Consider the following 20,896-nt stretch of genomic DNA (forward strand, 5'->3'; position numbering starts at 1 on the left):
TGTAACGCATACTAAGAATAATGAAATTAAGGCAGTGTTCATCCCTCTTGAAATATAGTTCTAATAGACTTTCCCAGTGGTCACTCAGCAAGTGTGAAACATCATAGCAGCAGGAGAATTACAAGAGGCATGTTAGAGCTGTGTGTTCTAAGCTGTAGAACTACTTACAAAGAAATATTTGTGAGATACAGTGTCTTGTGTATACAATTCAGTTCAACATTCTGACTCCAGAATGTCCCTGGGTATTCACAATAAAACAAGAGAAAGTAAGAGAACCCTTTTCCATACTGGAAGTTCCTGAGCCCATTTTAGGTAAATAGTGTCTTTAACATGAGCACAATATTGCATTCTCTCAAATCCAGTGACCTTCATCATCTAGCCACTCCATGTTCAAATATATCTACCCTCATCTCCCTTGCTCAAACACCATGGGAGTGCTTGAACAAACAGGCCAGTGACTGCTTCTGAAATTCATGAGGTCATCATTTCCTGTACTTTTACCCTGTTAACTAACAGGCTGCCCCTGTCTTCCCCATTATTTTTATAGCTAGTACAAGAAAAGATGGATATGAATGTTTTCTTTTCTGAGCTGAACTAATGGTTCCCCTTGCACATATGTGCTAGTCGTTCCCGACTCTAGGGGGCGGTGCTCATCTCCGTTTCAAAGCCGAAGAGTCAGCACTGTCAGAAGACGTCTCCATGGTCATTTGGCTGGCATGACTCAATGCCAAAGGCACACAGAATGCTGTTACCTTCCCACCAAAGGTGGTCCCTATTTTTCTACTTGCATTTTTTACGTGCTTTCGAACTGATAGGTTGGCAGAAGCTGGAACAAGTAATGGGAGCTCACCCCATTACGCGGCACTAGGGATTCGAACCGCTGAATGGCCGACTTTTCGATCGACAAGCTCAGCGTCTTACCCACTAAGCCACTGTGTCCCTAGTGACATGATTAGAGGCACTTAAATATTGCTCATAACATAGAACAGAAAGAAAAACAGACTTGTTCCATTGTTTCTGTTGAGGGATCTCTGCTATCTACTCTATTCTCCTTAACAATCATGCATTCCACTATTTACCAACATTTTATCCCAGCAAGGGGTGGTAAGAACTGGAATTTAAACTTTCTTGTCCTCCTCTTTTACCTTACTCATTATGTATTCTGATTATGGAGTTGAAAATTTGAGTTTAGAATTAGAATTATATAATATTACTGCTGTTTATAACATACTCTGGAACAAGATTGCAATTAAAATGACGCATACATTTCTGTTTCACAATTATGGAACATAACCAAAAAGCTAGAATCTTCTTGAAGTCAAACTCAGCTCCTGGGGACTTTGCCCATCTAGTTTGCTTTCTTGCTAATATAAGGAATTATTTGCCATTGTCGTCACTGGTTGTAGAGTCACTGTGAGTTGGTTACTATATAAATTTAATAAATAAATATTTCCTAGTAATCTGCCATCCTATTAGTAAACCGATATGATCCTTTCCTGTCACTGAAGATCTCCTTGCTTAAGTCTTGCTTAACATATTTTCATCCAGTTAATATTTGCAGGGAAGACTCACAGATTTCAAACAAAAACTTGACACAGAAATTGCACTGAGGTTTTATTGGAAATTAAACACACAAAGTAAAGTGGGCCAAATTAATTTAAGAATTTTTAATCTCGTCTTTCTTATTTTATAAGTAACTCAAGTCCAAACATCCATAATAGTATTCCTATTTTCCCCACAACCACCACCCTGTGAAGTGAGTTGGGCTGAGATTGTGTGACTGGGCCAAAGTCACCCAGCTGGCTTTAATCCCCAAGGCAGGACTAGAACTCATGGGTCTCCTGATGTAAGCCTGATGCCTTAACCACTAGGCCAAACTGCTTCTACTAAGGTTTCAACAACAACAAGAAGTAAAGGTGAAGCACCGAGAAAGGTATTCTTGCTGTAAACATTTAATGACAGTTGCACTCAGCAGAATGGGATGCGCGCTACAGTAACCATCCAAGTTGCAACATTAATTGCACTTTACCCAAAAGGGAAAATGACATTCTGTACGAAAAGCTTAGCAGAAACATGCCCGTACCATGCCTCAACGCATTGAATAACAGAGTGGGAACTCCGTCAGCTCAGGGGATCCCTAAAACGAAGAGCCCGAATAGCAAAATAGGGAACTTAGGGAAATCCTGCGCCGTTCTGCGAGTGGTCGGAGAGGGGGACCCCAAGCTTCCCCCCACCTCATTTTGTCTTTCACGGAAAAAGAAATCTCCCTCTTCGCGCCACGCGTAAAACGTCGCTAACTGAGCTGCAGTCTATTAAGCAACCGCGGTTTGTTTAGTTCGCACAAGGACCCACAAACTCAGCCGCTGTAGAGCGTGGCGCAAACCCGGACTGCGTTTGTTTGGGATCGTGAAAAACGAGATTCGACAGGACTGCGAGAATTCGGCAGAAATAAAAATAAAAAATAAAAATAATTAGGACGAACCAAATTTAAGATGGGGGCAGAAAATCGACAGGGGCTTCACTGCATTTTTCTCTCGCGTCTACCTAAAACAACAACCAGGAAGCTAAAGACGCGCCAACGTTCACCCTCTTAAAGTTCCCAGGTAGGCCGAGGCGACCCGTCTCGCTCCCTCAGGTAGACCAACCAACCCAGCCACAAAAGCTCTCAGGACCCGAAGAGAAAACAAAACGCCTTCCCAAACCTCCCGACGCAAAAGGCAATGGAACAGACCGGCCAACGCCAACAGTAACTTTCTCTCACGGCTCATTTACAAGAGTGGGCGTGACCACAGGAGCAACGGCTCGCTCTCCCTCCCTCCAAGAAGCCAGCTAAGTGGAATCGGCGGGGCAGGACTTGATCTGCTCAACTTCGTGGTGATAGGTCACGCTCAGGAAGAAAAGGGGCGGTCCCGAAGTAACCGGCCCGTTTGCCAGTTGGTGAAGCCGGAGAGTTTGTTCGAGGAGAGTTGTCCTTAAACCAAGCCGGGGATTGCGATTGGGCCAGGGCTAGTAGTGGGCGTGTCTCGGCGGCTACCGCGGCCTCCGCGGGTGTGGATGGCGGGTGAGGAAGAACTAGGGTGTCTGCATCTCTCGGCGGTAGTCTCGCGAGGCAGCGCAAGCGGGATTTGGCGGCGGCTGAGGCTGCTGCCTGCTTGCCTCCCTCCCACCCTCCTAACGAAGAACTGGTGGTGTTTGTGTGGAAGGGGGAGGAGGCGACAGCGGAAGAGAAGGAAGGAAAACCAGAGGAGCCTGAGTCCCACCGACGTCGGGCAGAGGAGTGGACTCGAGGCCCTGTGCTAGGCTTGGGCCCACCGCCGCCGCCACTGGCGGCTCAGCCACCATGGCCTCAGGAGATACCCTGTACATTGCCACAGATGGCTCGGAAATGCCCGCCGAGATCGTGGAACTGCACGAGATCGAAGTGGAGACCATCCCAGTGGAGACTATTGAGACCACTGTGGTGGGCGGCGAGGAGGACGAGGACGATGAAGAGGAGGATGAGTGTTGCGAGGACTGCGGCCCTCATCACCCGCCCCACCGCCGTCACCACCACCACCACCATCATCACCACCACCCTCCCATGATCGCCTTGCAGCCGCTGGTCACCGACGGCGACCCGAGTGGCGGCGGAGTCGGGGCCGGCGGGGGCCAGCTCCACCTGCACCACCACCCGCACCATCAGGAGGTGATCCTAGTGCAGACTCGCGAGGAGGTGGTAGGAGGCGACGACTCGGACGGTTTGCGGGCCGATGACGGCTTCGAGGACCAGATTCTCATTCCAGTGCCGGCTCCGGCCGGTGAGGATGAGTACATCGAGCAGACTCTGGTCACCGTTGCGGCTGCCGGTAGTAAAGGCGGCTCGGGCGGAGGTTCTTCCTCTGGCGGTGGCCGGGTAAAGAAAGGCGGCGGGAGCGGCAAGAAGAGCAGTAAGAAGAGTTATTTGACGGGAGGCGGCGGCGGAGCCGAAGGGGGCGGCGGCGCCAGGAAATGGGAACAGAAGCAGGTGCAGATCAAGACCCTGGAGGGGGAGTTTTCAGTCACCATGTGGGCCTCGGGTAAGTAGAGCGGCTGGGACGAGTCCGGCACGTTGCGGCGGGGACTGGGGAAGGTCTGGGGAGCCCCGGACGGTGCCCGGCAGGCTTCTTCCCCCGTTTTGTTTTGAAGGGAGGCCATGTTTGGATGTGTGTGATGGGCGCCGCCATGTTCATCTCGCCAGGGCAAGTATGGCGGCTTCCCCCGAAAAGATGGCGGGGTCTGCGCTGCTCCTGCCTGATTGCCCGGCTCCCTCCGGCGGGGGGGAAAAGGGAAAGAAAGATGGCGGCGGCCCCGCAAAGATGGCCGCTGGGACAGGCAGAGGGGGGAGGGGACACAGCGCGCGCGCGCCCGCCCGCCCGCCCTCCCTCCCTCCCTCACTGACTGATTCCTGGACTAGGCCGCAATGGCGTAGTTTCTGCAGTAGGAGGGAGGAGGAGGAGGAGGAGGAGGGAGGTTGGGGGCGGGGCGGGCGCGCGGCAACCTCGGCGGCCGGTTCCTTTGCCTTCCTTGCTCCGTTTCTTTCTCGTTCGCCGGCTCTGGCGCTCTTCCTGCCGCCGTCGCTTCAGCGCGCGCAGCCGTTGCCTTTTTCCCCCCTTCTGTCCTCGCAACTGAGTCGGATTTGGTTTTATTTAACCGCTGCTTCTGCTCGACATCTCTTGGCGCCCCCTTAAGGTTTTATCCAACTGTTCCTGGCGAGCTTCTTTCCAGTATAGTTCCTTCTTCTAAGTATTCTCAACGCGCAGGCTGCTTCTTTCAAGTCTTCCTTTGGATGCCCCTCCTAAATGTCCTTTTTCCTTTCCCATCGACGGTCATGCCTTCGCGGCGATTTGCTTCGCAGATTCCTCCTCATTTCCTTTTCCTCCTTTTTTCTTTTCCCTCCCACTTTCCCTTCCTAAACCTTTAGATAGCAACTCTTTCTCTGGTTAGAATGAGGAGTAAAGTAAGGGGACGAAGACCATTGCACCTGTTCTCTGTTTTGGAAAGGGCAGGCTATACTTTTAAAGCTCTCAGCACTGGTAGTGTTATAACAGTGCCTGGTTTCACTGTATTCTGTTTGAACTCTTCACAAGAAATAAAAGTTTTTCTGTACTGTTTACATGACATATACTTTGGCTTTAAATAACTAGGGTCTTGAAAGTATTCTAAAATAGCTGCTTTGGTTATTTTTAATACTTGTTATTATCCACCTTGAGAGAAAAAAGGCAAATTCTTTACCTCTATAGATACTGGTTTTAGATCTTTGACTCCAGAGCTGTTAACTGGGACATGTTTTTCACATATGACACAGCAAGAATATATGATTTAATAGTTTCAGTCCTGGACCCCAAAAATGGCTTTAAACTCTCTTTCCAACAACTTTAGAAGAAACTGCCATCATATAATCAGATGAATATAGTTGCTGCATGACAATTGTGAAGACCCTGCAGGTTTTTAGAACTTAAATTACTTTCTGTAAAAATGCTTTTTAAATGCATAAAATTAAGGGTAATTTTAGAAAATTAAGTTTTATTGCGATTCTCTGCTGTGTATAAAAGGCATTGAATTCTCATACACTTAGCAGAAACATAAAAAAGAATGCAGCTTATTTATTGCAGGAAATCTATTTTTTGAGCACACTATGCCTGCTGTGTTGATTAGAACGTTTTATATAATACTGTAAGTATTTTTTATGATCAGTATTTAAAATTCAATGGTTTTGTTTCAGAGGTAATATATAGTTTGAAAATATAATGATTGATGAGTTGATATAATCCCTAGAATAGAATAATTAATGGTAAAGGAGGGAAAAGTTTCCTTTTTGAAATTCATGGATTTTTGAAGAGGCCTATGTCTTTACTAAATTCTACAAAAGAAACTTTTAATCTCTTTTTACATTAGACATTTGGCCCCACCTAGGGGCCAAAAGTCTTTGTGGCTCACATTTCCTTTATGCTCTAGTTCAGGGGTCACCAACCTTTCGGATCTCAGGGACCACTAAATCCCTAATTTTAAATCCCATGGACTACTAATATGAATTTTTTAAAAAGATAAATAGGGCAATATAAAAAATGCAAATAATTTTTCTGCGGACCACCAAAGTTTTCTCACGGACCACTGGTTGGTGACCACTGCTCTAGTTTGTGTTGCTTAGAAACTAGTAATAGTTTCATCTAAAGCTAAATGAAATTGCTTACTTTTGAAAGCAAAAACTGATAATTCACAAGACATACCTACCTGTACTTGCCCATGAAAATACTTGTCTGTTTTATTTGCTTATATATATTTTATTTGTATTTCACCAAGTGACATTGGGTAGTAAATAATCTTAAATTAAAAACTTGAGAAGTACAAAAAATAAAACACACAGCAGCCAAGGAAAATACTATTATATTGTTGGCACGGCATGAGATAGGACCCTTTACACCCTTAGTGCCCCAAGCTCTGGCACAGAACCAGGTCTTTAATGCTTTGCAAAAAAGATCAGCAGGGTCAGGGCCGTTCTAATAACTGGAGGGAGAATATTCCATAAGGCAAAGGGTCTATAGTAGAAAAGGCACATCTCCTAGGCCCTACCGGCTACCAACAGGGTCTGAATCCTGCCCAAATGGATGGTTATGTTGTATGTGCTTAATAATTGATACCATTTATTACTACCTGTGCAGTTGCATTCTGCACCAATTGAAGCTTCCAAATGCTTTTCAAGGGCAGCCCCTTGTAGAGTGCGTTGTAATCCAGATTACAAAGTTATGACAATGAACCCAGAGGTTTTACTGAGTAAGCATAGATAGAATTGTACTTTCTGAATTTATATTTTATTGTTTTTTAATTGATAAGAACAAAACACGATAACAATGATGGAAATACTATGTAAACATTGTCAAAAGGAAATAACACATAAAAAGTGCTCTAAGAAAAAAAGAGAAACAATATAATAAAATACATATTATAACAATAATTGTTATACATAGAGAATAAATTCTGAGTATTATCTTTTTGTTCTGTTAGTTTTAATTTGAAGTCCATTGATAGTCTTGCTATAGAAGTTAAGACATATTCCCTTGGTCTAGACCACAGGTGTCAGACTCGTGACATCACGTGGTCACACGATGTATCACAACTTTTTCTCCGCTAAACCGGGAGTTGGTGTGGCCAGTATTTGAGGCGTTCGGGCTGTGTGTTTGACACCTGGTCTAGACAATATAGGAACCTCTAGTTCTTTATTCATTTATTAACATCTGCATATCAAATTGATTTATTGATAACAAATACTTATAAAAACCAATAGATTTTTTTTTTGTTTTAAAGGATTTAACAAGTTATTCTACTATCTCAACTGAAAATGCTGCTGGTCCAAACAATGTTGTTAACTAATGCTTAATTGTTAATATTTAAATTAGGTTATATATCTGATAGATGTTATTTGTCCCATAACAGTAAACTCTTAACAGTATGTTACAAATTCATCATCTGTTGGTCCAAAGTTGATACTCTACTTCCAACCAATTTTTTCATATTGCCATATTCTCCCAATTTTTAAAGTTGGATTTTCCATAAATTCAATTTGGCATGGGATAAAGGATCATTTTTTAATTAGACATTATGTTCCAAGATAGTACTGTATGATTAGTTTAAGTTTTCATTCTGTTGAAATCAGTGCGCTAAATTATTACTCAAATCATGTTGATTTAAATTGGAATTAAGTCTGAATCCAGCCTAATGAGAGATTATCATGATAAGAGTTGTATACACAGAAAATGAAATAATAAAAACTAGACTCTACTCATTTTAAAAATTAATGATTTATTAAATATAATTGAAATGCACACACACACACCAAAATATTGTATAATTTTCACCATGCAATACTTTTATTCTACTCTAACTTGCTCTAAGTTTTTTTTTTTTTTTACATTTATATCTCGCCCTTCTTCGAAGACTCAGGGCGGCTTACAGTGTGTAAGGCAATAGTCTCATTCTATTTGTATATTTACAAAGTCAACTTATTGCCCCCCCAACAATCTGAGTCCTTTGAATGAATCCTAAAATTAATCAAAGAACATTGCTCTTTACAAATATATCAGTTTGCCTTCTGATCAAATGTATAGGATATTATAAAAAGACTATGAACATTTTGGTTTCCATATAAGGTAGATATGGGAGCCTTGGATGTGCAAAAATACAATATATAGAAATAGTTAAATCTTACGTTATAGTAATTTCTGTATTACTAATTTAATTGCTGTATTATATTTTCAAATAATTACATTGAGTGATTTCATAGAATTCTGTTAATATTCAGAATATATAATCATAATTGCAAGATGTATGCCATCTGCCACAGATTTTGCTGCATGCTCCTACACAGGTTCAAGTATTTGCAGCTTTCTTCAATCTTCCAAATGTTAAGTTCAGCTCTCATAACTATTAGTCAGCATAGCTAATACGTCTGGAGAATGCTTGTAGAAGTCTGGTATATAGAATTATAAAACTAGATATCATGTAGAAAGAATTGAGTTCGTTAAAAAATCTAAGAGCAAATACAATCCGTGATTTTTACTTGAGTTCTTCAAGTCAGTGATTTGTTTAATTTTATACCTTGCTTATTAAACCATTTTGCAAAATGCCCATTTCTTAATTACCAAATTCTGATGTCAATTAGTTGTTTGATCTGTTTCTCTAAACTGCTTCTTTTTAAAGTTATATGTTACAGACCATTAGATTAGCAATGTACTGATTGAATACTTCATGCTTTTATAATAGTGCCATTAAAATAATTGTGCTCAGTTCAGGAACATTGAAATAAATTTTTATTAGTACATAAGTACATAATAACTTTATATTAGTATATAAAGAAATATTTTTGATGTAATATGTTTTGACATATTACCTTATTATTGAGTATACAGGAATCTTGCTCTGTATTGTCTATTTGACCATGCTTTTATCTTAATATTGTGACTTCTTTGGGGGTTTTCATGCTCCTATTTTAAGATTATCAAGCTCAGAATAGGAGTACTATACAGCTGTTAGAATTAGGGCAGATTGTTCTGGTTCACCCCTTGATGTTCTGGGCTTTCCAAAATTTTGTATGGTTTTGTATGTAACACTAAGTTATGATTTTAAAATGATCATTTGTTGAATATGTTCTAGTGACCTGATATACACGTAGTCCTCATTAAACACCCACAATTGGGACTGGCAACTTCATTGCTGAGCGACATGGCCATTAATTGGAGGATGGTTGCACCTAATCTGTGAAGCAAGTTCTGCCATGGCCATTAAGTGAATCACCTGCAGTCATTAAATGCAGTGTCATACAACCACAGCTTGTGATTTCTACTGGCTTCCTGATTGACTTTGCTTGTTGGAAGTCAGCTTTGAAGGTTGCAGATGGTGATCATGTGATAGCAGGATGCTGCATCCATCATAGGTTCAAGGATTATTCATAAAACTACTTTTTTCAGTGCCAATTGTAAGCTTGAATGGTCACTAAATAGGGCAGACATTAACTGAGGACTGGCTCTTTCAGATGAAATCATAATGGTCATAGACCAGTATAGACTTAGTATATATTTTTGTGTATATAAAAGATGTATTTATCGCACTAAGTTAAGTACATATAAACATGTTTAGGCTTGGTATTATATATTACAATCAATATTACAATCATCTCATTGTGTAGGGAGATTCACAAGTAGGTATCAGCTTTGAATCTGAAGATTGAGGAAAGCTGCACAGATACTTGAACCTGCTTGCGATTTTGTTGGATTTTGCTAGAATATATTAACTATTCTGCAGTAAACATTGCAGCTTTTGGATATCCAAATAGTCAAATCAGTTATAATATGTGAATCTGTCAGATGCCATAACTATTTTCTGACTTTCTATACATATATTTCATAAACCCCAAGTGTTATAATTTGGATGCCAAATAGATTGCAACATAGCTAGTTAGACTTCCTGTACCATTGCATTTATGTTACTTTACATAAGATCATGGCACTGAAGGTCCTACAGCCAAATTTCTCCACTCCAATCATGCATGTAGAACAATACATAGATTTGCCATGAAAATATTATTTGTTAAATTTATCTGCTGCCCATCTTGCCATGGGTGGATCTTGTGAGATTAAATTTTGTGAGATTAACATCTGATTATTGTTTGACTAGATAACCACTTTAGTAGAAACAGGACTGCTATAACATATCTTAATTTCAAAGGAACATCTGATAAAATACCCATGATGTTCTGATAGTTACTTACCATATTTTTCGGAGTATAAGACACATCTTTTTCCCCCAAAAAAGAGGTGAAAATTCAGAGGCTGAAAGAAGCTTCAGAAAAAAGCCTCAGAAAGGAAGCTTCAGGAAAAAAGCCTCCAAACAGAGCTTAAGAAAAAAAGCCTCTGAAAGGCTTTTATCTAAAATAATATGGCAAGCAACAAAAGAAGACTCAGTAAAGGTCTAACCAAACTATGCTAACAAATCTGGAGAATGACATAATAACCAACAGATCGGAAGAGGTTAATCTATATACCAATACCAAAGAAAGGAGATTGAACAGAGTACAGATAGTCCTTCAGAATAAAAGCCTCTGAAAGAAGCTTCAGAAAAAAAGCCTTTTTCCCCCTGAAGCTGTTTCCTGAGGCTTTCAGAGGCAGAAAAAAAAACTTTTTTCTGAAACAGTTTCAGAAGTTTCAGAGGCTGAAAAAAAAGCAAGGCACAGAGCTCACAATCAACCAAAATTGCTAAAATTCACCTCTGAGAACAGCTGATGGGTATTCCAGGAGGCTGATCCACCCACCAATCAGTTTTTTTAAAATTTTCCTCCCCAAAAACTAACTCTTATACTCCCCAAAATATGGTAATTGTGGTCAAATGTTCCATGACAAAATAAGTGGAAATAAAAGTCACTTGAAAACTGCATGAAAAAGAGTGGTTAGCAATGTAGTAGTCATTTGCAGAGGTATGAAAGAGAAGGCCATGAATTCAATTTTAGGTTCTGTATTGTTTCATCATTGTATCAATAACATTGATGAAGAGGGGAAGAAATATTGCTAGAAGTATAGATGACACAAAATAGGTGTGATACTTTTATGTATTCAGAAATAAAATTTAACATTTTTAGTGAAAGGCTTAAAATGATTGTTTTAATTATTAAGTATTGTGCTCCATACTTTGAGAAAGTATTCAGAAAATCTAAAATTTAGAAAAAGGTAATGAGGATTATTGGGGAACTAAATTTTAAGTCCTGGAAGAGAGATTTGAAGTAGCTGAAACAATTTAGCTTTGTGAAAAGACTGAGAATATGGGAATATGATACCATTCTTCACATATCTCTGGGCATATTGTACAGAGGAAGGCCTGGACCTGCTCTTTTATTATTACAGAGGGTAGAACATGGAATAATGGATTTAAGTTACAAGAAGGCAGATAGGTTAAAAAAAAGTTTTTTAAAAAAATCCTCCTAAAAGCAACAATAGTTTAATTAATAGTTGAGCAGTTGGCTTCCATTTATTGGATATATTCTAGCAGAAGTGTGATAGCCATCTGCCAGAAATTATCTCATTTGAATTCCTGTACTTGGTACTGTTGGACAAAGCATAACATATAGGAAATCTATGCCACCATCTGCCTATTTGAATTTTATTTCACAACTTCAGCTTCCACATAGCATAGTTAAACTTAACATCTTTCTTCCAATTTAAATATGTACTTACTTGCTGTGGATTCTCTATTTGCTGTTATATCTCCTCTATTCCTCCCCCTATCTTCTCATTGCAGTGCAGAAATAATCCTTGACCAGTGAGTTTGATATGTCCTAATAGACCAAATTCTCCAACGTGTCAAATATGATTAATGACTGCAGCTCTGCCTCAGACTCCAGTTTTCTTTGACAATGCCCACACTTCCAAGCTGCAATTAAAAAGTGTAGAGATTGGTAGAAGCTTTAGCACACATTCTCCAAGTCTGAGAACTGTTCATAAAAGAAACTTGGCTTATGTTCTCTTTTTGTGGGCAAAGTTCAAATCTACACAGGAGGATGCAATCTCTGGCAATGAACGTCATAATATTGGCCTTATTTCTCAAGGATGGTGATTTATCTCCCCTGAGTTGAGAACAAGGGAAAGGGTGTGTGTGAATGGTAGGGAGCCCTGAGGAGTCTGATGAGAACAGCGGAGGGGGGGAGGGATGATTCTATTTTGATGGCACTGAGAGCTAGGACTGTAGTATTTCAGGGGACTTAGCCTTCACTCTTAGGGATGCAGGACAGGAGGAGACCTCTGGCCTTGGATTGGGCAATGTTTGGACTTTCATGAGATGGATAGGTGAGAATATTATGGTGGAAATGGTCATGGGAAGGTACAGCAAGAAATGGGGAGTGAGCCATTCTCAGGAAACATGAGCCCACAGGTCATCTTTGTCTTATATTGCATTGCTAAGAAAAGCAGTTGTTAAGCAAATTATGTTGTGCTCTAGTTGTGCCTGTTTCTTGATGGGGAAGCTCTACTCATGGTTAGTTATTCCCCAGTAATTTCCTGGGTGGACTGTTGTAATGCAGTCTACATAAGGCTACCCTTGAAGTATATCAGGAAGCCTCAGGTGGCAGAGAATAAGTGGTGCAGGTAGTTATGTGTACTCCTAGAATGGCCCATGTTGCACCTCTACTCTGCAAGCTTTATTGGTTGCCAGTTTCTGGATCCAATTTAAGGTGGATTTTAAACACTAAATGGTAGTAGGCAAGTTTATTTGAGAGACTGCCTCTTCCCGATACATCTGTCCATCCCATTAGATCCAGCAGAAGAGATATGTTGTGGGTCCCATCCACTAAGGAGTTAACATCTGACAGGAGCCAGGTGATGCGCCTTCTCTACTGTGGTATCCGCCCTGTGGAATATCATCCTTTCCCCAGGTGAGATTGGCCATTTCTCTGCCATCCTTCCAGAAATCCCCCAAAATGTGGCTTTGTCAACAAGCCTGAGTCTTAAAGTGATCTGCTGAGGTGGCTTCATTGTTCATAATATCCAATGCTCTTAGTTAGCTTTTTTAATAATAACTTTAAATATTTTTAATAGTGTTATGTTTTAATATTGTTATGATTTTATTATACACTGCCCAGAATCACATTCTATCAGGTGGGCAGCCATGTAAATATGATTTGTAAATACTTCAGACACATTTACATTAGTATGAGTTCTGTATCTCAATTAATTGAGTTATAAATTTGCCTAGAGAGCAGAACTGATCTAGGAACAAAGTCTAGTCTCCTTATCCATATGGAAATAAAGGAAATGGATTATTTGCACAATTGTAATAGAGGGAAAACAGCTGTTTAAAATTAGTGACCTAAGTGACTGTATACTGAATAATTCTAAACCAAAGTGAATAATGAAATCCTAATGGGACAAAACAAAGCTGGAAATGAAAGTCATAATATATTCTTTGTTGGGTTCTATGCTGTATTCCATTAAAATCTTCCTCGATCCATCCTACTGCAAACTATTTTTCTTTCTGGACTGCGGGCGGCATAAGATTGTATTCATGACAAATTTATACAGCTATCAATCTGCTGCTGGATCTTTCAAGGTAGTAGACAGAGAGTCATCTCATTGTTTTGTATGCCACAGTATTATCTATTTACACCAACACATCATGCACACATCAAAATTTTGTAATTTAGTTATCCTAGCCTGTCTATTAAAAATAATATATAAATTTGGAATTATTAAGCTACTTGAGTCCTCATTGAAACAAAGATTGAAAATTTCTGATAATTTATTAGTGGAAACTATTCTTTAAATATGTTTATTTGAAAAATAATAAACTTGCAGTTTTGATAGCTAAAATAAAAGGAAGAGAAATTGCCAGAGAAATTTTGCTCAAATATATTTTTAAAAGTTGCTACAACTAATGTTAAGTTGGCCTAATTATAGTAAGTATGTGTGTGTTGTTTTATTCATATCTTGCCAGACTGGGGGTTTTGGTGTTAATTACATAGCAAGTATTCAGAATTTTTTTAAGTTAAGGGGGGAAATGCTTTATAAATGTATGATTGAATTAAGATAAATAGCAGATATTATAATATACAAATTATTGTGATATCTTAAAAAAGCTTTTTTGCAAAAGATGTCTTGCTTTAGTTGCAGTGCATTAGGAATAATTATGTGTCAAATGTTATAGAATAATTCATAACGCATGTTTTTAAGGAAATTAGTTTCTAAAAATGAATGCTCAATATACTTATTATATAATACACTTATTATATATGATTTCTTATACTTAAGTGTAAATTCTGTATTTTTGTCTAAAAAATAGCTGAATTTGTTTCTTAGTACAAACATTTGTCTAAGAAACATTTTCCACACTATCAGTGTCGTCCTTCGTGGATGTTAAATCAAAATTCAGTTTTCTCTAATCATTGCAGATGACAAAAAAGACATTGACCATGAGACTGTGGTGGAAGAACAGATCATTGGCGAGAATTCCCCTCCTGACTACTCTGAATACATGACGGGAAAGAAGCTACCACCTGGAGGAATACCTGGGATTGATCTTTCTGATCCTAAACAATTGGCTGAATTTGCCAGGTTGGTATTATAAAACTCTTTTCACAAATAATTATTCCGATTTTGAGCAATATGTGATTTTTCTGTTTTCAGTTAAAATCACTGAATTGGATCAATGCAGAGATGTAATTTCAATACAAAGATAGTCACTTTGATATTCACAGAAGGTTCAGAATAGAATAGAATTTGTTTTTATTCTTATTTAATTCTTATTATTCTTACATATTATTATTTAATAATTCACAGATGTTAAAAATTAATGTTTGCTGGCTGGACTAGCTGCCCCAGTCTCTAGATTTCACTTCTGGTTGGGTAGACACTTTGCTGTTAGTTTTTGAAAGGTCTCAAATGCTCAGGCTTTTAATTATTTCCTGTAATATATTGATTTTAATGTCCACCAAGAGATGTTGGTGGTTAGTATTAAAACAAGCACAACAAATGAGAAATTGCTATCTAGTTTTTCAATCACTTGCTAAGTAATCATTTCTGCAATTAATTCTATGTCAGTCCTACTGTCGTCAAAGCATATATTGTTCCTCTGGGTATACTTCTGAATTTTTAACTGAACCAAACTTGGCAGCTTTTTCTTATCTCATAGAATCTGAATTGTAGATTGTTAAATTCCTTAATTAAAGCAGTTAAAGGCAATTCATCAAGAAGCAATAGCATTAGAGTATAATGATTTATAACAGACGGTACTTCTGATAATTTATCTGCTATTCAACACTCAATGCTTGTGTTTGTTTTTTTTCTTGTAAGAATGAAACCAAGAAAAATCAAGGAAGATGATGCACCAAGAACGATAGCATGTCCTCATAAAGTGAGTGAAGCGATTTTGAGCAATTTATTTCAGTAAGAACCTTTTTAATATAGGAGTTTCAAAAATGTTTTTCTTATGTTCTGGGCTTTTTTTGCCAATATTTTGCAGTGTAGTTTAAATGTCTCCTATGGCGTATTAGAGTCATTGTGAACCTATGATGTGTGTCAAAGGTGACACACCATAATGTTTTGGGTGATATGCCGCCAACACCCAACAACTATTTTCAAAAGCAGGCTCCATTCATTCCACACCTCCCCCCCCCCCAAATGCATTTGTTTTACTTGCATTTCATTTTTGTAATTATTGAATGTTTCTTTATATAATACATAGCACCATACATGATTTGACTGTATTTTTTTAAATAAATGAACATGTAAAGAATTGTTTCTTTTTGGAGGGCACTGCACATTAGCAGAGTTATGTAAGGCATTTTATAAATTTTTGAAATGCTGAAGCCAAAAGGTTCATCACTGCTGTAGTATATAAAAAATTCTAATTCCCGTTTTCAAGAAAGAAGAGATTTTTCCTAGCAATCTCCCTTCATACAGAATTAGGTCATAAAGGCAGCAGTGGCCATGGTTGGGCTTTGCAGTATACCAAAATCAAACCATATTTTGGTTCAGTATAATTGTAAGCCTAGTCAGTGTATACAGATTAAGATGATGATAATTCTGATATTTGGACGCCTTGACAATTAAATAATTTACTTGTGTTGTTTTGAAGGGCTGCACAAAGATGTTCAGGGATAATTCGGCCATGAGGAAGCATCTACATACTCATGGGCCTCGGGTACACGTCTGTGCAGAATGTGGAAAGGCCTTTGTTGAGAGCTCAAAGCTAAAGAGGCATCAATTAGTTCATACTGGAGAAAAACCCTTTCAGGTAACTATTTCAAATATTCTAGATGAGACAATCATGACATTGTCATGAGAATCTAGTTAATTTCTCTTTGGTGTATATTCTGTTTTTACTTTATTTCTGAAGCTAGATAAACTGTATGATAGATAATATCCAGTTGAAGTACTGGAAGGAATTTGTTTAGAGGCTAAATTGTGTATTTAGAAAATAATTGGAGAAATATTAAAAGTATATTTTAGTCAGTATGTTCTGCTTCCTGACCATATCTCTTATTAAAATATGCTTTTTAAAAAATTAATATTTAAATACAAAGAAGCTACTTGAACAACATTTACTTCTGTACATAGATGATGTTAGCTGGATTATTATAGTAAGCTGTTAAAATGTTCTTGATAATCTTCATTGGTAATTTACATTAGTATTTTGTTTCAAATGGTTTAAAATATATCAAATTTCAGTTAATGTTTTCTAAATAATATATGTTAATTCCCCCACTTAAATATGGGCCACCACCATGTAGTGAGGGATAATAGGTAAGATAAGGCTATTAAGATTTTTTTTTACTATTGTCAACTTTAAGTTGCAAAAAGAAGGAAAGAAATACTTTCAATACTTTTCTGAATATTTTAATAAATGGAAGTATAAATAGAACATCAGAATCTTTTAGAACTTTCAAACTGTAGAAAAATCTTATACACATGTTTTGACTTAGATGAAATATAACTAAAAAAGGTTTTTGGTACCATATTTTTTGGAGTATAAGATGCACCTTAGTTTTTGGGGAGGAAAATAAGAAAAAAGCTGATTGATAGGTAGATCGGCCTCCCGGAATACCCCCAATCAGCTGTTCCCAGAGGTGAATTTTAGCAACAGGTTCATTGGTTGTGAGCTCTTGTACCTTGCTTTTTTTTTTTTTTCAGCCTCTGAAACTGTTTCAGAAAAAACTTTTTTTTCTACCTCTGAAAGCTTATGAAACAGAGCTTCAGAAAAAAACTGTTTTTTTTTCTGAAGCTCTGTTTGGAGGCTTTTTTTCTGAAGCTTCATTTCTGAGGCTTTTTTCAGCCTCTGAAACCTCTCTTTGAGTGGCTGGGCAGGGCTATATTCGGAGTATACAACACACCCAGATTTTAACCCTCTTTTTGGGGGTGAAAAGGTGAAAATTGTTATACTCCGAACAATACAATAGATTTGTCTTGGGAGTGAATTCTACAAAGTACTATCATCTCAGAGAAAATCTTGTAATCTCTCTGCAAAGAGGATATACTTACGTATTTCTTTGCTGTTCAACAGCACAAGAACATTTCCAATTTCATGGAACTCACTTATGAATAACAAAGACCCAATTTGAAATTGTATAGAATAGAACCTTTATTTCATGTAAATCTAATATTGCAAGTGAAGATCTGTAAACAAGTTGCTAATTTCTTGTGTTTTCTTTTCACCAGTGCACATTTGAAGGCTGTGGCAAACGCTTTTCACTGGACTTCAATTTACGCACACATGTGCGAATTCATACTGGAGATAGGCCCTATGTGTGCCCTTTTGATGGCTGTAATAAGAAGTTTGCTCAATCAACTAATCTGAAATCTCATATCTTAACACATGCTAAGGCCAAAAACAACCAGTGAAACTGCAAGAAGAAAGCTCTTGAACTCAAAACATCTTTTACCTTACAGGAGAATGGTTGAAAATAAATAAGCTTCCCCCTTTGTATATTGTTTCTAGGAAAGAATTTAAAAAAACACAAAAAATGAACCTTACATGCCTAAGGGACTTGTTTTTGATAAAGTAGCAAAATAAACTTTAAGGCAGCATTGCTCCAATGCTCCATTTTGCTCTGTAATTTGGTTTCAAGAGCATGGTGTTTTTGTAAAGTGTGATCCTACCTGGAAGAGACAGACAATTCGTGGACTTGCATCAAAGACAGTTCTTTCTACAAACAGTGCTAAAATTGGACTTTTCACATTGTTATAAATATGATGCTCACCTGTTGCTTACAATTTTTTAATTTTGTATTTTCAAAGTGTGCATATTGTACACTTTTTGGGGATATGCTTAGTAATGCTATGTGTGATTTTTTTCTGGAGGTTGATAACTTTGCTTGCAGTAGATTTTCTTTAAAAGAATGGGCAGTTACATGCATACTTCAAAAGTATTTTCCTGTAAAGATTAAAAAAAAGTTATATAGGTTTTGTTTGCTATCTTAAATTTTTTTTGGTTGTATTCTTTGATGTTAACACATTTTGTATAATTGTATCGTATAGCTGTAATGAAATCATGTAGTAACAAATATTAGATGTGATTTAATAGTGTTAATCAACTTAAACCCATTTTAGTCTCTTTTTTTGGGAAAAATACTGCCAGATGCTGATGTTCCGTGTACTTTCTCTTTGCCTGTTCAGTTAAGGAAAGTGGTGCTCAGTTGTAGAATGTATTGTACAGGCACTGACCTTTTAACAACACCTGATATGTACATCCCGTGTAATAGAGTGGGCAACAATAAAACAGTGGTCCTGAAGAATATGGCAGAAAATTATCTGTAAGCACAGCCTATTTTCTTCTGTTGTCCAAAACAAATTATAGTTCTTTAACCTCCCAGAAATTAGAAGATAAATAAAACTCAAGTTACCTTTACTTGTTTTTGCCTTCAATTAGATTTTTTTTATTTTTAAAAAAACATAAGTGTGCTTGTCTTCTGCATAGCATTCCATTAAATGAGTATGGAGTTCTGGTTTATCCAGATAATAATGGATTTTCCTGAAGTAAAATTTCAAGTTTTATTGGATTCCTTCCAGGATTACGTAAGCAAACATTTGCTGTGGGATTTCCCATTCCTTTTATTCTACCTTCAACCTCTCAGATAATGCTCCACAGGGTCTCCACCTTCAAGAACAGATCTGATGATTGCAAGAAAAAAGAGATTATGTTTTCAGCAGATCATTCTTGGCAGATACTGTGGAATATACTCATATTCCCTGCAATCAGTGAACGATGGGACAGGGTAATTCATGGAATGCTGTTGCTTTAAGGTAAGGTGGTATCAGCTGAATCAATTGTATGGTATGATACACTGGGCTTGTGAATTCTAACATATCTATGTAATTGAGAGATCTCAGATGAAAGCTGGTATTTAGCATTAGAATACTTTGGATTGAATTACATTAGAATAGCTGTTCTATGCAGAGCATGTCTATTGTTAAAAAAAACCCAAATTTATAACCAGCCAACTGAGTTTCTGGGTTAAGGAAATAATACTTTCTTCACATTAAAAAACCTGTTTTGGATAATTTTTCATTGTCTTCCTTTTGTCCATAATTCTGGCAACATTACTACTTTTGTAGTGGAAATATTATGGTCTTCTAGATGGACATCTCTTCTAATTAATGCTATTACACAGTTGGATCAGGTCAAATGGTTTTACTTGCTCTTGCACATACAAGAATAGAGATGAAATATGTCATAATTAAGATATTATAAATTATAGGTTCAGTCTGTTGCCTAAAATGCTAAAGATGTATACAGTGCAAACAAAACCACCTAATTTTAGAACTTGCAACCCCTGGGCCGCTGCCCACTACTGGGCCTTGAACCATTTGGAATCGAGCCATGGAAGTGGTGGGAGGTTGTGGAAAGTTGCTAGATGTTATAATTGAATGTTAATTTTATTGAAAAGTGGATTCTGAATATAATAGATAGTTCGTAAGGAAGATTAGGAAGTAGAAAATAACTATTTTATGTTTTGGCACATTATTTCTGTAGTAGTTTTCAAACAGATCTATTTCAATAGGTTTTGTAGGCTTTTTTAATACAGGATTCTGAAAATTTCCAAAGAGGATAATTTTGAAAGCTTATTAACTTCTAGCTGGAAGGCAAAACTTAAGATGCCTTCTGAATGCCCTTCTTCTTTGTAGAAGAAGACTTTACCTGTTAGCTCTATTTTAGGACCTGAGAAATAAGGTGGGCCAGATACTCTGAAACAGCTTCTGGGAGCTGATTGGCATGCCAGCAAGAAGGCCACAGCCAAGTAAGTTTCGTGACTGAGTTGAAGAAGCCCCCAGAAGATGGGTAAAGTCCATTTGGCCAATTGGAAAGTAAGAGTAAGAAAGTATATGTCTGGTTTCAGAACGAGAAGAATGTACTACAGGAGGTGAGCAAATAGCAGTAATCAAGACACTGATTTTCTACCACGTGAAGATTTGAAGACTCCTCTAATGTTCCCTACTAGAATCAAACTTGTCAAACTTGATTTCGTTTCAGGGTTGTATTTGACCTTGTGGGGACCAAGGTGGGCATGGCCAGCTTGACGTCACTCGTGTTGGGGGCGCCTGTTGTCGGCAAAGCAATTCTGCCAGAGAAAACTGGCTCCCAAGCTCTGTTTTCGGCTGCGATAGCCTCCTGCAACCCTCTGCCAGTGAAAACAGCTCAGGAGGGCCGCATGCAGACCTCTCAAGCTCCATTTTCGCTGGCAGAGGCACTATGGACCAGTCCTTAGCTGTTTACAGAGTGGCCCTGTGGGCCAGATCTAAGTACCCTGTGTGCTTGGTCTTGAGTGTGACATCCGTGAAGAAAAAGTACTAAGAATAATGAGGCAGCCATAACTCAGGTTATGGAAGTGCCTGCTTCCAGAGCAGATAGG

General features: G+C 38.3%; 1 protein-coding gene across 2 annotated transcripts; it reads left to right on the forward strand.

Moving 5' to 3' along the window:
* The first annotated feature begins 1,683 nt into the window (after positions 1 to 1,683).
* Positions 1,684 to 19,547, forward strand: YY1 (YY1 transcription factor). 2 transcript variants are annotated; one of them, XM_058162702.1, is made up of 5 exons: positions 1,684 to 4,055; positions 14,441 to 14,603; positions 15,342 to 15,402; positions 16,126 to 16,284; positions 17,706 to 19,547. In XM_058162702.1, exons 1-5 carry the CDS (start codon positions 3,341 to 3,343, stop codon positions 17,886 to 17,888), a joined length of 1,281 nt encoding a protein of 426 aa, XP_058018685.1. In that variant the 5' UTR covers positions 1,684 to 3,340; the 3' UTR covers positions 17,889 to 19,547. The 2 variants fall into 2 exon arrangements, with proteins under 2 accessions (XP_058018685.1, XP_058018686.1); XM_058162703.1 differs by having other exon boundaries at positions 1,686 to 4,055; positions 14,453 to 14,603.
* The last annotated feature ends 1,349 nt before the right edge of the window (positions 19,548 to 20,896 follow it).

This window comes from Ahaetulla prasina, chromosome 1 (assembly GCF_028640845.1).
Source record: "Ahaetulla prasina isolate Xishuangbanna chromosome 1, ASM2864084v1, whole genome shotgun sequence".
Lineage (NCBI taxonomy): Eukaryota > Metazoa > Chordata > Lepidosauria > Squamata > Colubridae > Ahaetulla > Ahaetulla prasina.

Excerpts from the sequence above, each read along its gene's own strand:
- YY1 (XM_058162702.1), top strand. The coding sequence starts at position 3,341 with ATGGCCTCAGGAGATACCCTGTACATTGCCACAGATGGCTCGGAAATG. Across the intron at positions 15,403-16,125 it reads CGATAGCATGTCCTCATAAA|GGCTGCACAAAGATGTTCAG; the intron begins GTGAGTGAAGCG and ends GTTGTTTTGAAG. Across the intron at positions 16,285-17,705 it reads CTGGAGAAAAACCCTTTCAG|TGCACATTTGAAGGCTGTGG; the intron begins GTAACTATTTCA and ends TCTTTTCACCAG.